Here is a 20,956-nt window from a genome sequence, read left to right as displayed (position 1 = left end):
TCCGAGCCTGTGGCTCCTAGCCCATAAAACGGGGCTATATTTAGTGCCGACCTCAGAGGGTGGCTGAGGAATCCACAGTGAGCGGGCTGCATCTGGCACATGGCCGAGGGCACGGTGATGGGTAGGAACACTGTCATTACCGTCCAACTCAATTTTCTTCTTGGGATGGAGAAGCTTGAGCCGGAACTTCCTCTGGGGCCAGCTGTAGCTGACATCCACCCCGACGTCCCTGGGCACTTCCGACCCGGGCGTGCCCATGAAGACGTGGGCTGAGGCTTCTTGAGGGAGCCAGCAGTCCTTCTGGAAACACAGCAGAGTCCTCAAGATCAAGAACCCATCCAGGCCCCCCACCTTCAAAAACTTGAGTTCTTATGCTTATCCTTGTCCTGCTAAGAACAGATAAGAACCCCCAAACCAGGAATTTGGGGATCCATATCCTGGAGGAGAGTCCTACAGGACAACTCAGGACCCCAGGGACAGGATCTCAGTTTGTTCAGCAAACAGCCAGGGAAGGAGGCTTATCGTACACCATCGGCACCCTGCCCAGATCCCCTCGGACCCTTGACCAGCTCAGCATGCTCATCTCCCAGCTTCCGTGCACTTTGCTCTTAACCCCTGGCACCTGGGACCTCCAGAGCATTGCCCTCTGGCACAGGAGGGAAAAACATCCCGGCTCCTTAGCCTCAAGGGGACCAAACTCTGAGATTAACTCCTGCTCCAGGGCTGCCCAGGGATCACGCTGAGGCTGCCACTGCACCTGCCATCACTCCTGCTCAGCTTCTTCCCCTTCCCTACCCTATTTTCTCCACCCTCTTCCTGGGTCCTCCTGGAGTCTTTTCTTCATCCACACTTTTACCCAAATCCTTGGCTCCAGTCTGCTTCTGGGAAAACACAGCCTAAGACACGGGCCCCCTTTAAAAACCTGCATCAGGGACTTCCCTGGTGGTGCAGTGGTTAAGAATCCACCTGCCAATGCAGGGGACACGGGTTCGAGGCCTGGTCTGGGAAGATCCCACATGCCGCAGAGCAACTAAGCCCATGCGCCACAACTACTGAGCCTGCACGCTAGAGCCCATGAGCCACGACTACTGAGCCCGCGTGCCACAACTACCAAAGCCCACGTGCCTAGGGCTCGTGCTCCGCAACAAGAGAAGCCACAATGAGCAGCCCACGTACTGCAAAGAAGACCCAACGTAGCCAAAAATAAATAAAAATTAATTTTAAAAAAAACCAACCCTGCATCATCGTCATTCATTTAGTACCAATAAATGTTGACTACTGTGTGTGAGGCACAGTTGCAGGCACAGGGAATGCAACTGAGTGTTAGACACAAAGTCCCGCCCTCTTGGCACCTACATTCTAGAGGGGGAGGCACAGGACCTCCAGACACAGAAGTAGGTAAGACAGCAGCTCACCACCACCAGCTGCTGAGCGCTCTGCTGACAAACTCAGAGGGTCAGGGGCCCCGACAGGGTCATTGTTCTGGACTGGGTGGTCAGGGAGGGAAGCTGCCTCTGAGGAGGGGGCATTTGATGAGACTTGAAGGAAGCAAGGAAAGGAGTTGAGTGGATGTCTGGGAAAGACTGTTCCAGGCAGAGGAAACAGACAGTGCAAAGGCCCTGGGGCAGCAATGCACTTGGCATTTAATAAAAAGGAGGTCGGTGTGTCTGGAGAGCGGTGAGCCTGGTAAACATTTGCGGAGATGGGGAGGAGAGGCCGGCATGGCAGGATCACTGAAAGCCTATGGGTCAGGGTGAGTGGGTCCTATTCTGAGAGGAATAGGAGCCACTGGAGACTTCTGAGCAGGGGAGGGACACAGTCATTTTGGGATTTTGGAAGGTCTGTCTGGCTGCTGGTGGAGAACATATGGTAAGGAGACAAGAGCGGGAACTGGGAAATCAGATAGGGGGCTGCTGAGTGCCCATTCTGTGCCAGGTGCTGGGGACACAGGGGTGAGAAAAACAGGCACTGTTCCCAGGAACTGAGTGACTAGTGGGGAAGACAGATCTTAACCAATTGGTTTCAGTAATGAACACAAATGTGATCTAAAGGGAAGGAACATGATCGTACTAGAACACTAACAAGGGAATATGACCACTTCGGGGTAATCAGGGCAGGCTTCACTGAGGAGGTGACCCCCCTAAAGTGAGCTCTGAAGATTGATTCAGAGTTACAAGTCATCAAGCCAGGGACAGAGGATCAGCATGTGCAAGGGTCCTGAGGCAGGAGGGAGACTACAGCAGGACCAGCCCAGCTGGTCCTGCTCCAGGGAGGAGGCCCATGTCTTTATGAGTGATCCCCAAGGCTGAGGCCTGAGTAGAAGACCTAGAGAGACCCAGAATCTGGCTGGGAAAGGAGGAACCATTCCGTAGGGCCTACCGGGGGGTGGAGGGTATAGGCAGCTTCCAGCAGATAGCGTTGGAGCCCCCGGTCCTGCTTCTTCAGCAACACAGCCGCAAACACAGGCACCGAGAGCAGGTAGGGCTGCCCGGCTGGAGGCCAGCTCACTTCAGTGCACAGCTGCCAGCCCCAAGTGCGGGACGCTGTAAGAAAGGGAGCAGGCAGCATGGTCAGTAGAGAGCCAGAGGGCTCGAGGCAGGCCATGGATGCGTCCATCAGCAAAGAAGGAGCATCTCTACATTCTTTTGAGAAACAGTATTGTGTAGACATTAAATGTATGAGGCGGTACTGTGTAGACCAGGGTTTCTCAGCCTTGGCGCTATCAACACACTGGTCTGGAAAATTTCTTGTTGTGGGAAGCTGTCCTGGACTCAACCCACTAGATACTGGTAGCACCTCCCGCACCAGGATGACACCCCAAAATGTATCCAGACATCGCCAAATGTCCCAAGGGGCCAAAAATTGTCCCCAGTTGAGGACCCCTGGTGTAGACTATCAGAGTGTCAGGCAGTACTGTGTAGGACACAGGCTCTGGAGCAAGAATGCCTGGATCCACATTCCAGTTCTGCCACTTCCCAGCTGTGTGACCTTGGACAAGTTACTTAACATCTCTGTGCTTTGGTGTTTCTCATCTGTCAGCTGGGAGTGATAACAGTTCCAGCCCCATGGTGTAGCTGTGAGGATTAACAGCTCAGCAAGCATTTAGGACAGAATTTAGCCTAAAGAAATCATTTAAGTAGGCCCCTCCCCCACCTCAGCCCCAACATGACTGCAAGATCTGTGACTGTTTGGTATACCTCCTTCCCCTCTGTTTTCAATTTTGTTGCCTTTCACCTGATGTTATTATCAAAAAAATTTTCTCGTGCTATTAAAACATGTCCTTCATTACAGAGCTTAAAAGTTATGGGATATCTCAGTACTTTACTAAACCAGGAATTGGCAAACGTTTTCTGTAAATGGCCAGATAGTAAATATTTGAGGTTCTGCTGGTCACACAGTCTGTTACTCAACTCTGCTGTTGCTGAAGAAAAGCCACAGGCAACGGGCGTGGCTCTGCACCAATAAAACTTCATTTATGGACACTGAAATATGAATTTCACAAATTTCTCATGTTATGAAATAGTCCTTTTGATTATTTTTCTGCATTTGGAAATGTAAAAGTCTATTCTTAGCTCAAAGGCCCTTACAATAAGCCATTCGCCTACTGTTGGATATTTGAGTTGCTGCCTATTTTTTTGCTCTGTAAATAATGACGCAACGAACATCTCTGGGCACAGGGCATTTTAAAATGATTTTGGTTTATTTTCATAAGGTAGAGTTCTAGAAGCAGCATCATTGAGTTAAGGGGCTTAAGTACTTTTAGGGCAGAAGAGTAACTCTGGAATTTGGACCTTGCATCTTAGCCCTCAGCCCCCAGGACAACCATCTCGGGACAATGACACGGAGGCCATGCTGGCACCTACCTTCCTTGTCGGTACAGGATCGGGCCTCAGAAGGGACGTGAGCATGACTGAGGCTCCTCATGCCATCCCCAGTGATGAGAAACAGCTGAGAGCTGGGTGGGAAAGGAAGAAAGGGCCAGGCGAGCTGTTTTCACTCAACCATAAAGCCACCAGGGCAAGGCACTAGGGCAAATCCCACTATCAACAGGACAGGCCTTTGGGGAGTCTGCACACTGGTGGGGGAGACACTCCATGAACACAGAGGGTGACAAGCACTATGAAAAACCTAAAATGGGGCACGGCATGGGCATAGGGTCTGTCCTGGAGACAGAGCAGGACGTTCTTCAGCTCAGGGTTTGGAAAGGACTCTCTGTAGGGGTAACATTCGGTCAGAGAATCAAAGGATGAGAAGGAGCCAGCACTCCAAACAAAGGGAACAGCAGGTGCAAAGGCCCTGGGGTGCGAGAAAAGGGGGCTCTTTGGTAGCACAGATAAAAGGGTGGTGAGAGGGGGTCAGAAGGGAAGGGGGTAGCGAGGGGCAGGAAGGAGTGACAGGAGACAGGTGAGGGGGGTGGGCAGGGCCTCCATCGGGCAGGAGAATCATGTGGAGCTGGGTTATCCTAGAAGCAAGCAAGGGATTTTAAACAGGGGAGGGGGGAGCACGATAGGACTTAACTGACATTTTAAAGGACCCTACTGGCTGCTGCCGGGAGAGGGTCAGGAGGGCAGCAGCGCCTCCAGCAAGGGTGGGACACAGGGAAGGAGGCAGGTGGAGGTGGGGGCAGCCTGGCTTCTCCCGTTTCCTTGGAAATCACTGTTCTCTAAGTGTCACCTCTCGAGGGGGCTGGGGACAAGCAGGCCTCAGGAGGGACCCCCATAAATTGCTGAGGAGTGTGGAAATCCCCACCTCTAGGCTGCCCTCAGTCCCTGTCACAGACACACCCACCCCACCTTGACACATGTGCACACACACGCACGCCCACGTGTAGCCCACTCACTGACATGCGCACACACTCTCACAAACACGCCCACAGACACACATTCACATACACAGACTCACAGGCACATCCTTAGGCACACACACTCACAGATACACGTGGTCAGACACAGGTGCACATGCAAGGTGATCGTGCACACACTCTCACAGACACATGCACCCACACCTGTGCCCAGCCTGGCTCGCACACAGGTGCACTCACGGGCTCCCTCTCCAGGTGCGGGAACCCACCTGAAGCGGAGCAGCTCCACAGCCTCCTCGGGTGTGTTCAGATGCACCCTGAGGTCCTGGCCCTTCTTTATCCGGATCCCTCCATCCAGGCTGGCGGTGCCACGGACGCCGGTCACCCACCTCAGCCCAGCCTGCCCCAGGGTGCCCACTGTGCCCATCTGCGCCGAGATCTGGAGCAGGGCGCTGAGGAAGAGGCACACAACTGCATCCTGCCGCCCCAGGCAACGGCAAAGCCAGCACCAACCCACCCGGCTGCTCTCCGTGGTCCTGAGCCAGAGCTGCCCTTCCACCATGAACACCACTGACACGCACTCCATGTGTGCCAAGCACTCTACACATCACCATCGAACTCTCACCATCACTAGTCTCATTTTACAGATGGGGAAACCGAGGCTCAGAGGTGACACCAGCTGTGTGGGTCCCACAGTCGGGACATGGAACAGCCAGTTCTGGAGCCCAAACCCAGGGTCTCCATGCCAAAAAGCAGCCGTCACAGGACACCCACATACCCCACATCAGACCCAGAAACCAAGGACAGGTCGGCTTAGTGGCTGGGACAGTCGCCCAGCAGGCCTGGGAAGGTGAGCATTGTCAAATGCTGCTCAAAATCCTTCGTGCCATGTGGCCCTGGGTCAGCTGTGCACGCATCCTGAGTCTCAGTTTCCTCAACCCTTAGTGGGAAGAAGGAAAGCGTCCACCTCGTGAGTGGCCATGTGAGTTCAGTGGACTCAGAGCCCGTGTGCCTTAAATGCTTTTCCCTCTCTCCCATCTCCCCTCCCCTCGGAGGCAGAGGGGGCAGAGGGAAGAGTGGAGTTGTGGCACGAGACGAATCTCAGCTGCCTCGCACTGCTGTGCCACCTCGGGCATGGAACCTCACCTCGCCAAGCCTCAGTCTTCTCACCTGTAAAGTGGGTGTAGCCGCCCAGGTTCTCCTCAAAGTCTCTTGGCACAAAAAACACTCCATCAACAGTAGCTGATATAACAGGTGGTCAGCAGAGCGGGGCTCCCCTCCAGCCCATGCTGATGCCCCAGCGCTCTGCAGGGGGAGGCCCCCACCCACCCACCTCCCCCAGCTCTGAGGAGCCAGCTACCTGGGCTTGACATAACCATTCACAGAGAAATCCGAGCGCTGCTGGAAGTTGGCTGTCCCTCCGACCTGGATGTTGATGGCAGCCGAGGCGTTTAGGGTCAGCTGGGCTAGGAGTCCAGACATGGTGGGAAAAGTGAGCTCCTCCATGGCCAGGTTCAGCCTTCGGTTCACCTGCACTTCCTGCCCCTGCAGTCAGAGAACCATAACAGTGCATGTGACGGCCTCACTTAACCCTCACATAGCCCTCAGAGGGGACCTTATCATTGTCTCCAGTTTCCAGATGAGAAAACAGAGCCCACAGACAGATAAAATAACCCGGCCGAGCCCATGTAGCTAGAAACAGGAAGAGCTGGGGTTTGAACCAAGATAATTTACCAAGGGACATGGTCAGAGGTCAAGCATCCAGGGTCAGCCAGGTAAGGAGGGGTGTGGGCCCTGCCTGCGGTACAGAGCACTTAGTATGTGCCAGGCACACTCTAAACGTGTTGTTGCATTTTTACTGCATGAAGTCACTTGATTCAACAGCTCTATGAAGTAGATATTATTATACTATTACTATTCTATCATTCCCATTTCACAGATAAAGAAACTGAGGCCGTGGCAAGTTCAGCAACATGCCCAGGGTGGTAAGTGGTGCAGCCAGTTTTTGAACTTGGGCAGTCTGGCTCCAAATTCCATGCTCTTAAGTCTGAAAGTACTTTAGTATTTCCCCAAAGCATCAAAGGAAACATCTTCAGACCAGACGACAGGGAGGGGCCGAGCCCAGCCTGAGGTACCTTCAGAAGCTTGACAGCAAGCTCGGCCAGGTTCAGGGACTGGCGTGTCACATGACTCCCCATCGCCCCGCAGTTCACAAAGCTCAGCTCATGCCCAAAAACCTTCATGCTCAGCTTACACTGCAGCGCCCGCCGCTCCCGATGCCTCTGGGCCACCTGTGACCAGGAACAGGTCTGGGTTAGCCGGGCAAGGTACCTGGACTTTGGGAGGGGGAAGGGGCACCTGGAGAGAAAAGTGAAGGGCTTGTGGGGTCCAGAGCAGGGCTTGCAAAACTCACGGCCCAGAGGCAGAATCTGCAGATGTGTTTTCTTAGACCTGCACAGTCTACTCAATGCCCAGTGCAGTGTGTGTGTGTGTGTGTGTGTGTGTGTGTGTGTGTGTGTGTGTGTGTGAGTGAGAGAGACAGAGAGACAGAGAGACAGAGACAGAGTTTTAGCAAACTTTATTTTGGAATAATTTTCGACATACAGAAAAGTTACTTCCCCAAAGAAGACATACAGATGGCCAAAAAGCACATGAAAAGATGCTCAACATCACTAATTATTAGAGAAATGCAAATCAAAACTATAGTGAGGTATCACCTCACGTCTGTCAGAATGGCCATCATCAAAAAAAATCTACAAATAAATGCTGGAGAGGGTGTGGAGAAAAGGGAACCCTCCTGCACTGTTGGTGGGAATGTAAATTGATATAGCCACTATGGAGAACAGTATGGAGGTTCCTTAAAAAAACTAAAAATAGAACTACCATATGATCCAGCAATCCCACTCCTGGGCATATATCCAGAGAAAACCATAATTCGAAAAGATACATGCCCCCCGGTGTTCATTGCAGCACTGTTTACAATAACCAAGACATGGAAGCAACCTAAATGTCCATTGACAGATGAATGGCTAAAGAAGATGTGGTGTACATATAATGGAATATTACTCAGCCATAAAAAGAACAAAATAATGCCATTTGCAGCAACATGGATAGACCTAGAGATTGTCATACTAAGTGAGGTAAGTCAGACAGAGAAAGACAAATACCATATGATTCGCTTACAGGTGGAATCTAAAAAGTGGTACAAATGAACTTATTTACAAAACAAAAATGAGTTACAGATGTAGAAAACAATCTTATAGCTACCAGGGGGGAAAGGGAAGGCAGGGATAAATTGGGAGATTGGGACTGTCATATACACACTACTATATCTAAAATAGATATAACTAATAAGGACCTACTGTGCAGCACAGGGAACTCTCCCCACTATTCTGTAATGACCTATAAGGGAAAAAAAATCTAATAGAGAGTGGATATAGGTATGGGTATAACTGAGTCCCTTTGCTGTACACCTGAAACTAACACAACATTGTAAATCAACTCTACTCCAATAAGAAAATATTTTTTGAAGTTGCAAAGATAGTACCGAGAGCTCCTATGGACCCGTCATCCTGTTTCCTCCATTGTTAACATCTTACATGACCAGGAAACATGGTGAAAACTAAGAAATCAACACCGGCATGTTATTAACTAAACTCTGGACTTTATCGGACTTTTCCATCCCATCCTCTTTCTATTCCAGGATCCAATCCAGGTGCCACATGGCATTTAGTATTGTGTCATGTCTCTTCAGTCTGCCCTGGTCTGTGACAGTTTCTTGGTCTTTATTTTTCATGCAGTGTGTATTTTTAAATTTATTTCTAATATTTAAAAATTAGGAGATTTTCTATAAAATCCACATAGCCAGCATCTCAAAAAAGAGAAATATTGGCCTGTCTCCCCCTCCCTCCCAGCCCGCACTCACAACAAGGGGCAACAAGTGTTCAGAGCTGAGCAGTGGCTGCCACCCTGAGCTGAGGCCTGTGCTACATGCCTGACTGCCATACTCCCCACCATTCCCTGCTGTCTCTCCAACACTCAGGCCAAGGACTGTTGCCATTCGTCACTGTGCTTGTGCAAAATATATCTTGGGATGTGAATCTATCACAAGGGAGAAAACAACAGACCAAAGGGATTGTGGATTCTAAGAAAAAACATTTATATCCAGCCCACCGCCCTTATTCAAGTTACTTGCTGGCCTCAGATCTGGTCCAAGAGGCTTTTGATGGTAGGGACCACGTCCTGATCATCTTTGTGCTCCTGGGCCCTGGGGTCACAGTTGGTGGTTAGTAAACGTGTTAATGTTTGAACAAATGCCCCAGCCACCACCTTGATTACCCCCAGATGTATGTGTAAATGACATTTATAAGAGCAAAAAGATGCTAACGATTTCACTGTCTATTGTTGGGGCAACGGTTATGTAAAGTGAGATCCCCACCCACAGAAAGGGTGTCAAAATGTATGCGTACAATGAGTTTTCAGTAAGAAAATCCTCAAGTAACAATATGAAGTGGGAAACCGGGAAAGCACACACACACCCTAGCAGTTGCACTGCTGGGTACACACTGGACAGAAATGTGCACATATATTCACCAAAGAGACATGCACAGAATGTTCACTGCACTACCCATAATAAGCCAGGAACTGGAAACTACCCAAAAGCCCACCAAAAGTAAATGGATAAAGAAACTGTGTTATATTCACACCATGGGATGCTACACAGCAAGGAGAATGAACAAGCTGGAAGTACACACAGCAACACAGATGGATCTCATGAACACACTTTAAGCAAAAGAAGTCAGACACAAAAAAAGAGGATGCGAGCAGCATTATTCACAGTCGTCACAAGATGGAAACAAACCAAAAGTCCATCGGCAGATGAAGGGACACACAAAACGTGGTCCATCCATACAATGCACTGTTATCCAGCCTTAAGAAGGAATGAAGCACAAAGACAGACATAGAGATCAATGGAACAGAATAGAGAGCCCAGAAATAAACCCACACACCTACAGTCAGGTAATCTATGACAAAGTAGGCGAGAACATACAATGGAGAAAAGACAGTCTCTTCAGCAAGTGCTGATGGGAAAGCTGGACAGCCGCATGTAAATCAATGAAGTTAGAACACGCCCTCTCACCATACACAAAAATAAACTCAAAATGCCTTAAAGACTTAAACATAAGACATGACACCATAAAACTCCTAGAAGAGAATACAGGCAAACATTCTCTGACATAAATTGTAGCAATGTTTTCTTAGGTCAGTCTCCCAAGGCAAAAGAAATAAAGGCAAAAATAAACAAATGGGACCTAACCAAACTTATAAGCTTTTGCATAGCAAAAGAAACCATAAACAAAACAAAAAGACAGCCTACGGACTGGGAGAAAATACTTGCAAATGATACAACCGACAAGGGATTAATTTCCGAAATATATGAATAGCTCATATAGCTCAATATCAAAAAAACAAACAACCCAATCAGAAAATGGGCAGAAGACCTAAGTAGACATTTCTCCAAAGAAGACATACAGGTGGCCAAGAAGCACATGAAAAGATGCTCAACATCACTAATCATTAGAGAAATGCAAATCAAAACTACAGTGAGGTATCACCCCACACCAGTTAGAATGGCCATCATCAGAAAATCTACAAACAACAAATGCTGGAGAGGGTGTGGAGAAAAGGGAACCCTCCTACACTGTAGGTGGGAGTGTAAATTGGTACAGCCACTATGGAGAACAGTATGAAGCAACCTTTAAAAACTAAAAATAGAACTACCATATGATCCAGCAATCCCACTCCTGGGCATATATCCGGAGAAAACTCTAATTCAAAAATATACATGCACCTCAATGTTTACAGCAGCATGATTTACAATAGCTAAGACATGGAAGCAATGTAAGTGTCCACTGAGAGATGAATGGATAAAGAAGATGTGGTACATATACACAATGGAATACTACTCAGCCATAAAAAAGAATGAAATAATGCCATTTGCAGCAACGTGGAGGGACCTAGAGATTATCATACTAAGTGAAGTCAGAGAGAGAATGACAAATATCGTATGCTATCGCTTATACGTGGAATCTAAAAAAAATGATATAAATGAACTTATTTACAAAACAGAAACAGACTCACAGATATAGAAAACAAATTTATGGTTACCAAAGGGGAAAAGGGGTTTCCGGTACACCGGAAACTATCACATTATAATCAACTATACTTCAATTAAAAAACTATTTGTGCAATAGAAAAAAGAAAGGAATGAAGTACTGATACATGCTACAGTACAAATGAACCTTAAGAACGTGCTCAGTGAAAGAAGCCAGACACAAAAGGCCACATATTGTATGATTCTGTTTATATGAAATGTCCAGAATAGGTAAATCTATAGAGACAGAAAGCACATTAATGGTTGCCAGGGGCTGGGAAATGAGGGAATGGGGCGTGACTGCTAATGAGCGTGGGGTCTCCTTGGGGTGATGAAATGTTTGGAACTAGACAGAGGTGGTGGTTGCACAACATTCTGAATATACTACGTGTCACTGAATTGTATACTTTAAAATAGTTAATTTTATGTTTACGTGAGCTTCACCTCATTTTTTTAAAGAGTACACGGTGAATGATTCCATTTATATTAAGTTCACAAAAGAAGCTGGATGTGACCTCTGCTGTCAACCATATTGAAGTAACAAGGACTGGATTTATCTTCCCACGTGGAGCAACAGATGAAACAGAAGAAACAAAAGTTCCCAAGACATTAGACATCAGGTAATGTGAGACGATGAACCCAAGAGATGGGAAATAGCAAGGTGAGCCCCAGCTTACTGCCTGGAGAGAGCTCAGGCTGAGGTGCAGGGAGGGGAACAGTGGGGCATGACAGACTCTCAGGGTTGAGGATCTGGGAGTCCAGGGAAACCAAGGTAGCTGGACTTTGCAGGGCAGAGTACAAGAGAGGAAAGAGCCACACAGAGAAAGAACTCTGGAAATCTCCAGAGGGTCCCAAGGATCTCTGTAACATTGCATTAGGCAAAGATTTCTTAGATGTAACACCCAAAACTTTATGCGTAAAAGAAATGGATAAACTTGAGTTCATTGAAATCAAGAACATCTGCTCTTCAAAAGACACTGTTAAGAGAATGAAAAGACCATGCCATACACTGGGAGAAAATATTTGCAAGTCACATATCTGATACAAGCCTTGTGTTCAGAATAGAGCAGGAATTTTCAAAACTCAGTCATAAGAAGCCAACCGAATTTTTAAAAAAGGATAAAATATTTGAACGTACACTTCACCAAAGAGGTATGGATGACAAGTAAGCACCTAAAAGATGCCCAACATCAGTAGTATTAGGAAAATGTACTTTAAAGCCCCAAGATACTACGACAAACAATTAGAATAGCAAACACTAAAAAGTCTAATCCTACCAAGTGTTGGCAAGGATGTACAAGAACTAAAACTCTCATACACTGCTGGTGGGAATGCAAAATGGTACAACCACTTTGCAAAACAGTTTAGCTAGCTCTTACACAAATAAACATACAACTACCGTATGATCTAAGCCATCCCATCCTTAGATATTTACCCGAGACATGAAAACATATATTTATATGAAGATTTGTACACGAATGTTCATAGCAGTCCTACTTGTAACAGCCCAAAACTGGACATAACACAAATATGCACCAACAGGTGAATACACACTGTGGTTCATCCACACCATGAACCACTACATGGCCACAGGAAGAAATAAACTATTAGTATACTCTACAACATGGATGAATCTCAAAATACTTACGCTGAATAAAGGAAGCCAGGCCAAAAAGGAGGACATGCTTTAAAAACAAAAGTATACGCTGCATAATTCCATTTATGCAACATTCCAGAAAATACAAACATCTATTTTGACAGAAGAAGCCTATCACAACAGGGAGCAGGAGGAAGGGATTAAGAAGCACGAAGAAAACTTTGGGGGTGATGGATATGTTGACTTAGTTGGTGATGGTTTCATGGTATATACATATGTCAAAACCTATCAAATTGTACACTTTAAACACATACCATTTATTGTAGTTTGATTATATCTCAACAAAGCTGATTTTAAAGTAGAGTTCATTGATGCACTTAGGGGTCAGAACAGTGGTTACCCTTGGGTATGGGTGGGTAAATCAGAAGAGGGGGGCCGAAGAGGGTGTCTGGGGAGCTGATGAGGGTCTGGGCGCTCGTTGTAAAGATGTGTTCCACTGGGGGAAACACACGGGGTGTGCACTTCTCTATGTATGTGATACAGCTCACTACTGAGATCTGGACCGGAAATTTGCTTCTGTAAGGGGGTGGGAGGGCGGGGTCAGAGTTCATGGACACCTGGGTCCCCCAGTCCCAAAGCCCAAGCTGACACCTCACGGCGTAGAGGAGTGGGCGTGAGGTGGGCTTGGGCGCTTCCCTTACCTTCCGCTGCAGGTCTCTCATCTTTCTGGACCTTTCTCCTGGACAGGCGGGGTTGGCTGGCTGCGGTGTAGGCCCTGGTCCTGGCTCTGGGGGCTTTTCCGCCTGGGCCTGTCTCTCCTCTTCCTGCCCCCAGAACGACTTTGGGCCAAATAGCCTGCCGGCTATTTCCTCAGCATTTTCCAGCCGGAGCCCCAGCTAGGAAGGAAAGCCAGGGGCTCAGGGAGGAGTATCCCAGTCACAAGGTTGACCAAGAGCTATGGGGTTGGGAGCTTGAACAGGGGGCCCTGGGCTCCCCAGGGTCCATCCAGGCCCAAGGGCCAAGAGGTACAATCTTAGAAAGTCATCAAGCTCCAGATCTACCTGGCAAGGGCCACAAAGCAAGAATTCCTACTGATTCTTTAAGCCCTGGTTCAAAGGTCACCACCTCTGGGAAGCCTTCCCTAAATTCCCATATCACTCCCTTCACACAGTCCCCCTCCCCTCCCCCAGCCAAATTTATCACTCCTTCCTCGAGTGTCAAGCACACTACTCCAAGGTCACACTCAGACTAATTTGTGTCTCTCTTGCAAGATCCTGAGTTCCATGAGGGCAGGGACCTGTGTCTCATTCACTAAGCACACTCAACCCCTGGTGGTATGGTTAATTCTGTGTCTACTTGATTGGGCCACGGGGTGCCCAGGTATTTGGTCCAACATTATTACAGGCGTTACTGTTAGAGCATTTCTGGATGGCTTTAACATTTTAGATCAGTAGACTGAGTCAAGCAGATTGCCCTCCATAATGTGGGTGGGCCTCATCCAATCAGTTGAAGGCCTGAATAAAACAAAAGTCTGCCATTCCTCCAAATAAGAGGGAATTCCTCCTGCCTAACTACCTTCAGACTGGCACACTGGCTTTTTCTTGCCTTCAGACGGGAACTACACCATCAGCTCTCCTGGCTCTCCAGCATGCTGACTGCAGGTCTCGGACTTGTCAGCCTCCATAATCCTATTGAAATAGTTCTATGTCTCTGGAGAACCCTGACTAACAGATGAGCTGGTTGATTCTCAAAATCTGATGGATGAATGAACAAGTCCCTCCTTCCTTCCATCTGCCCATCCATCCACCCATCTGTTCACTCACTCTTGCATCCCTTCTTTCCATCCTCCCATCCAAGTGTCTCTGAGAGCATTTGCAGAGAAATCACCAGAGGGTCAGCCTTGAGCCCCGCGGGCAAATTGGATGATAGGTTCCCTGTTCTCCATAAATTAGAAAGGGTTGGGATACGGCACAGAGCACCCTCCCTCAGACAAGCTACAGGGACCTGGGGGGAAGAGATGGAAGGGTCCCAAGTCAATCCATTACTTTAAAGTTTGCTGGACAATAAAGAAAAATCAACACTTGCCAGACGCACACACACAAAATAAATAAAAGTAACGTTTGCTGGACATACGGCCTCAGAGATTTTCCCTCTTCCGCTGCTGCCCCCCACAATCCATTTTCCACACAACAGCCAGAACGTTCAAGTTATCACTTGCCAACTCAAAACCCTTCCTCGACACGGCCCTACTCCCTCACTGTGCTCCCACGTTACCATTCTCCTGCACTTACTGTTCTCTACTCTATTTCTGTTCCTTAAACACACCAAGCCCTTTCTCTTCTCAGGAACTCTGCACATACTGGGCCCCCTCCCTGGAAGGCTCTTACCTCAGCTTTTCACATGACTGCTTTTGTTCATCCTTCAGATCTCAGCTGAAACTTCACCTCCCTAAACACACTACTTAAAGTTGCCATCGTTTTATCAATGTGTCTACTCATTTCTTATCTGTCTACCTCTCTGGGCTGTGAGCACCAAGCGGGCAGAGATCATGTCTCTCTTGTTCATCATCATATTCTCAGAGCCCAGCACAGGGCCTGGTACATGTCAGGTAGAAGATGGATATTGTCCAATGATGACAGGTGGATAGATGGATGCAAGGATGGATAGATAAGTGGGAGAACAGATGAAGAGATGTGTGGGTGAGGAGACTGATAGATAGATGTATGGGTGGGTGGAAGGGTAGGTGAATAAATAGGTGAATGAGAGAGTAGATGGAGAGATGGGTAGACAAGTACATAAATGAATAGATGGATGAGGACAGAAGGATGGATAGGTGGATGGATGGACAGAGAAGAGGTATAGACGTATGGAAGAGCAGGTGGATGGATGGGTACGTGGGTAGGTGACTAGGTGGATGGAAGGGGGGATGACTGAGAGAATAAATAGATGATTGAGTGAAAGTGTAGATGGAGAGATGTGTGGGAGGGTAGACGGATGAGAGGGATTAATGAGATGGATAGATGAATAATGGATGGATGACAGATGGGGTGTGAATGGATGGGTGGGTGGGTGGGTGAAAGGATGGATAGGTGAGTGGACGGATGATAACTGGAAGAATAGATGGGTAGGTGAGAAGGCAGATGGAGAGACGATGCAAAGTACATAGATGGACGAGATGGATGAGAAGGAGGGAGGGAAGGAGGGATGGGGTGGGTGGTAGTTGAATGGATTTATGTATCAGTCAGTAGGTGGGTGAATAGATGGGTGGATAGGCAGACAGACGGGTGGGTAGACGTCAAAAGCTGGAAGTATAAGATGTGAGAGTAGATCTATAGATACAAGAGGTGATGGATGGAAAGATAGATGAATGGCCCCAAGCCCAGGAGAGGCCCTGAGGAGAAGCAAGGCCCCCTCTTACCTCTAGGAGGTTGAAGGCACGACCAAGGGCATGGACAGTCAGGTTGGCTGTGGCAGAACGGGGAAGGAAGGAGGCCGGAGAGAAGAGAAGGGTCCCCTCCAGGTTGGCTCCCAGGCTGCCCGATGCTAGAACAGACAGAGGATCAGTATACACCACACCGTTAACCGGGTGGGAGCTGGCCACCAAGGGGCCATCGCCGGAGACAGGGCCAGACACACAGTGCATCCTCTTGGCCAGGATAGGAAGCTCAGACCTAAGCCTTACCAAGGGCAGAGGGAAGGTCAGAACAGAAGGGTCACAAATGTACCCACACCTGCTGATAGGCAGAGAGGGGGCAGCCAGAGCACCCCACCCCCAGACTTGCTGAGCAGTTGAGGGGGTTTGGGTACCTAAGCTAGAACAGGGTCCCTTTTTGATTCTGATTAATTACAAGGAGGCAGCTGTCTCTCTTCGATGCTAATCTCCTTTTTTCACCCAGGAAAAAGCAGTTCTCAAATTCACAGCCCTCGGCAGGCAAGGATCCATGAGAATTGAACAACAGTGTTTCACGGATACTGCATTTCTTTTTAGGATAACCCTATTTTTACAGAGTTAAACTGATCTTCCACTAATGGTAGGAATAAAAGGTTTCCTTTTAGAATAAGTGTAAGTTTAAAAGAACCAGTTTAGAGAAAAAATGGAAGCGCTATTCAGTCGAATGCTATGAAGTGGCTCACACTTAACTATTTTTTAACTCTTCCAACAAAAATGGCAGGTGCTATTTTGGATACAGCAAAAAGATAAAAATAAAAAATCAAGCAAGTGGCATGTGAATATTTGACATTTGGGAAACGGTATCTTTGATCCACATGTCCTCAGGAGTTAGAATTCCCAGGTCCCCAAGCCTTTGTGGTCCCAGAGCAGGACAATACCTGCCCAGGATGCCCGTACCTGAGCGGAAGGTGACGTCAGAGTAGGACGAGTGTTTCCAGGTCTCTGGATGGAACTCTTGGCTGACAATGTCCTCAGGGATGGCCTCCCGGAGGGCCCGTTTCAGGGGGTCGCCTGTCTCCAGCAGCTGCAGGAGGTGACTCCACACAAAGGAGCCCACTGGAGTCCCAGCGCAGCCAGTGGGGAGGGGAGGGGAGGGGGGAACGGTGAGGGAGGACCCGGAGCTGGCACAACCCAGAGAAAAGACCCTGCAACCCCCCTTCCTGGGTCCTGCTATTTCCACCCACCAGGGGCTTCTCAGGAGCCTAGCTACTGAGAACCACGTCCTCTTTGAAGAAACGGCGGCAAAGAGCAGTGCCTTAATGGAACTTAGAAATCTAGCCTGTGCAGGGCATTCTGACATGCTTTCCAGAAGGAAAAGGGGGGTATTGTGGGCAAAGTCCTGGTTTGAAAGTCAGCCCCGAGTCTGAATCCCAGTTCCACCATTTATGAGCTGTGTGACCTTGGGCTGGTTACTCCACCTCTCTGAGCCTTAGTGTCCTCATCTGTAAAATGAACTATAATGACCTATCTCTCAGGGCTGTTTGTGCAGATCAGTCAAGGGCAGAGCCTGGACCTAAAGGACTGAGTATCTTTCAGTGCTGGGAAAGGGGTGACATGCAATCCACGATGGGGACCCTCTGAGGCTCTCTAGAGTGGTAAAAATGAAATGAGAGCACCAATGAGAAAGTCCAACAGAGGGTATTATTCTAACTGGGAACCCCAGTCCTCTTGCCTGTCCCAGAGGATGTCTCAGAATGCCCAGCAGGGAGCTTCTGGAAAAATCCACATGGAACAGAGCTGAGTCTGCCTTTTGTTTCCATCAGGCAACATGCAAGCCTGATACCCCAGGGCCTCCATCGAGGCTGTCCCTTGGCTGATCCCCTCTGAGGGGCTTGGCCCAGTGGCCTATTGATGCAGAACAGGCCCCTCTCCCACCCCCATTCCACCCCTGAACCTGCCAACAGCGGGCTGCAACTTCTAGTAGCACCATTTCTTTTCCTTTTGGCAAGGGGGCGGGGTTTGCTGTTTCTTTAGAAGGTAGTTTAGCAGTATCACTTCAGACTTTTAAATGTGTGCCCCTGGGCTTCCCTGGTGGCGCAGTGGTTGGGAGTCCGCCTGCCGATGCAGGGGACGTGGGTTCATGCCCCAGTCCGGGAAGATCTCACATGCCGCGGAGCGGCTGGGCCCGTGAGCCATGGCCGCTGAGTCTGCGTGTCTGGAGCCTGTGCTCCGCAACGGGAGGGGCCACAACAGTGAGAGGCCCGTGTACCGCAAAAAAAAAAAAAAATGTGTGCCCCTTTACGTTGACTACTTTTCCTCTGGCTAGATTAGCACAAGGGCCCAGGAGTGGATATATAGAGAGATTCATTTTGGTTGTTGTTCCTCATGGCAGAAGGCCTGAAACAATCTAAGTGCCTATCGGTGGGGCTGGTAACGTCGATGACGGTTAAGCTCCTAGTGGAACACCGAACAGCTGTAGCTCAGAGTCCAAGTGTGCCGATGTGGAAAGAGCCCCCAGATGCACTGAGGAGCAAAATGGCATGTATAACATGATCCTGAGTTGCTACTGCTGTTAAGGAGATACACGCCCATGTTCATACGTACACTACACGTTCTGATGGGACACACAAGAGAACTGGTCACGGTCAGTACCTTCAGGAAACAGGACTTAGGGATCAGGAGACATGGAAGGCAGACTTTAACTTTCCATTTATATTTTGCCATCTGCTTTGAAATTTTGGCTACATAGTAATAACAATGGTGATAATAACATTAAAAGTAACAGCTGTGCACACAGCTCTTACAATATTCTAAATGTCTTCCTGTACCAACTCATTTTATGCTTCCTCTGCGAGGGAGGTATTGTTATTATGCCCATTTCACAGATGAAGATGGAGGCTCATAAAAGTTTAGTCACTTGTCCAAAGGCACACAGGTAGGAAGTGGCTGACCTGGGATTTGAACCCAGGCTGGTAGGCCCCAGGCTCTCAGCTCACTGAAAATTATGTCAACTCACTGTACATTATGTAAAAACTTTTTGAAAATTAGTTGAACCTATTTTTTGAAGTTCCACCCGTTTAAAGGGAACTCTCTGACCCCACAAGGGATCTGAGATTCGGAGACACTGTCCCTCCTCTGCCTCGAGTCTCTCCTCCAGGTACTGTGCCATGACCTGACCAGGGCTAGAAGGGAACTCAGCGACTTCCACCCCACTTTACAGATGAGGAAACTGAGGACCACAGAGAACCAACTTCTCCAAGGTTGTTCAATTGCCACGTGGGGGAGGGGAGCATGCAAAGCCACTTGTCCAGACAGTGTGCTAAGAGAAGGGGAACGGGAAGGGGACAGAACACCTGACGGATGGAGCGTGAGCATGCCCCTGAACCCCTGCACCCACCAGGTGGCACCAGGCCAGCCCCAGCCCCCCAACCCCGACCTGCAGCTGCTCACCCTGGGTGGACGGCTCTCCTGCCTGGGTGCGCCGCACCTGGGCAAACACCTCCTCGTCCGGGCACCTCATCAGTGCCAGGTAGGCATTGATGCGGATCTCAGCATCCTCCTCGGGGCTCTGGTACAGGCTGGAGAGCACGGATCGCTGCCTCGGGCAGGGGGAAAGTCATCACTCAGGGACCACCCACCTCCACCCAGGAGGACGATGTCCCCTCATCTGCACTGGCTTCAGCAGGTGGCCCCGATGCCCTGCCCCAGCTCTCCTGACGTCTCCAGAGCTGCTCTAGACACTCTCACCTGTGGCCCGGTTGTGGGAGGTGGGAGGTTCCCCAGTCACTGCTAATCCCCATCCTCCCACAGGCCAGCCAGAGCCTCATCAATTTCCACAGGTAACAAGGGATAGACAAGTGGGCGTGGCTGCATTCCAAGAAAACTTCATTTACAGGAACAGCACAGCACAGCAACGGACACACAGGAGGTATTCCCGACCCCCCTTCCTAAGCAAGCCACCTCCCCTACCCCGTGATTCTCTGCCCCATCACCTGTTGGTTTCCTTCATAGCACAGCCATTTACCCATCCACTCATGCAGCAATATTTACTGAGCACCCATTATGTGCCTGGCAAGGTGCGAGGTGCTGGGTGACAATTATGAACAAGACAAACCCAGCTTTTATCCACCTGAAGCTTACATTTTAGTGCAGAGACAGACACTAAATAAGGTTAATATGTGAAATATATAATACGTTAGGTGATAATAACTGCTAAAGAGGGAAAAATAAAATGGGGAAGCCGGAGGCGTGGGGGGCTCGAAGAGGTCCATTTCAGGTGAAATAGCCAAGGAAGACTGACAGCAAAGTGATTTCTAAGTAAAGGCCTTCTAGAGGTAAAGGAGTAAAGCCTGGGGATATACAGGGGAAAGGAATTCCAGGAAGGGAGAACAGCACGTGCAAATGGCCTGAGACAGAAGGAAGCCCTGCAGGCTTGAAGAACAACAGGGAGACCAGTGTGGCTTATGAGGAGTCGGGGGGTGGTGAGGGAAGTAGGAGGTGAAGCCAAGAGGTGCTAGTGGGTCAGTGGTCAGACCACAGGTCCTGATAAGTCATTATAAGGACTCTGGCTTTGACTCTAAGTGAGATAGGACCCGCTAGTACAGGGGTCAGCAAACTTTTCCTGTAAAGGGAAAGAGTCAATTTTTTTTGGCCTTTGCAGGCCATGCAGTCTCTCTTGCAAACTACTCAACTCTGCAGTCGTAGCAAAAAAGCAGCCCAGACTGCACATAAATGAACAGGCACAACTGTGTTCCAACAAAACTTTACATACAAGATCAGGCAATAAGCTGGACATAGACAATGGACCATGTCTTGCCAACCCCTGAACCAGAGCGTTTGCAGCACAGGTGGCTTATATATAGTTTGTTTGTAATCATATACTTATTTGTATATTTATTTGATAAATATATGCCTCCCACATAGACACAGGCTCTATGAGAACAGAGACCTGGACACCTGTTCACGCAAGTACCTACTACAGTGCCCAGCATATAACAGGTGCTCGGTACATGT

General features: G+C 48.8%; 1 protein-coding gene across 1 annotated transcript in view; it reads right to left on the bottom strand.

Moving 5' to 3' along the window:
• The window catches only part of LOC309832696 (uncharacterized protein), a gene marked incomplete at its 5' end in the record, with an annotated part of 144,772 nt that overhangs the window by 91,133 nt on the left and 32,683 nt on the right, over window positions 1-20,956 (bottom strand). Inside the window, 10 exons of the mRNA XM_082670680.1 lie at window positions 141-300; window positions 2,380-2,543; window positions 3,864-3,955; window positions 5,071-5,253; window positions 6,162-6,346; window positions 6,937-7,092; window positions 13,254-13,448; window positions 15,971-16,095; window positions 16,901-17,059; window positions 19,394-19,538. Of these exons, the coding sequence (XP_082526806.1) occupies window positions 141-300; window positions 2,380-2,543; window positions 3,864-3,955; window positions 5,071-5,253; window positions 6,162-6,346; window positions 6,937-7,092; window positions 13,254-13,448; window positions 15,971-16,095; window positions 16,901-17,059; window positions 19,394-19,538 (1,564 nt within the window). The remainder of the gene's footprint in view (window positions 1-140; window positions 301-2,379; window positions 2,544-3,863; window positions 3,956-5,070; window positions 5,254-6,161; window positions 6,347-6,936; window positions 7,093-13,253; window positions 13,449-15,970; window positions 16,096-16,900; window positions 17,060-19,393; window positions 19,539-20,956) is intronic.

The sequence above is a fragment of the Grampus griseus genome (genome assembly GCF_964374135.1).
Source record: "Grampus griseus genome assembly, chromosome: 14".
NCBI lineage: Eukaryota > Metazoa > Chordata > Mammalia > Artiodactyla > Delphinidae > Grampus > Grampus griseus.
This window is presented reverse-complemented; position numbering and strand designations above follow the sequence as displayed.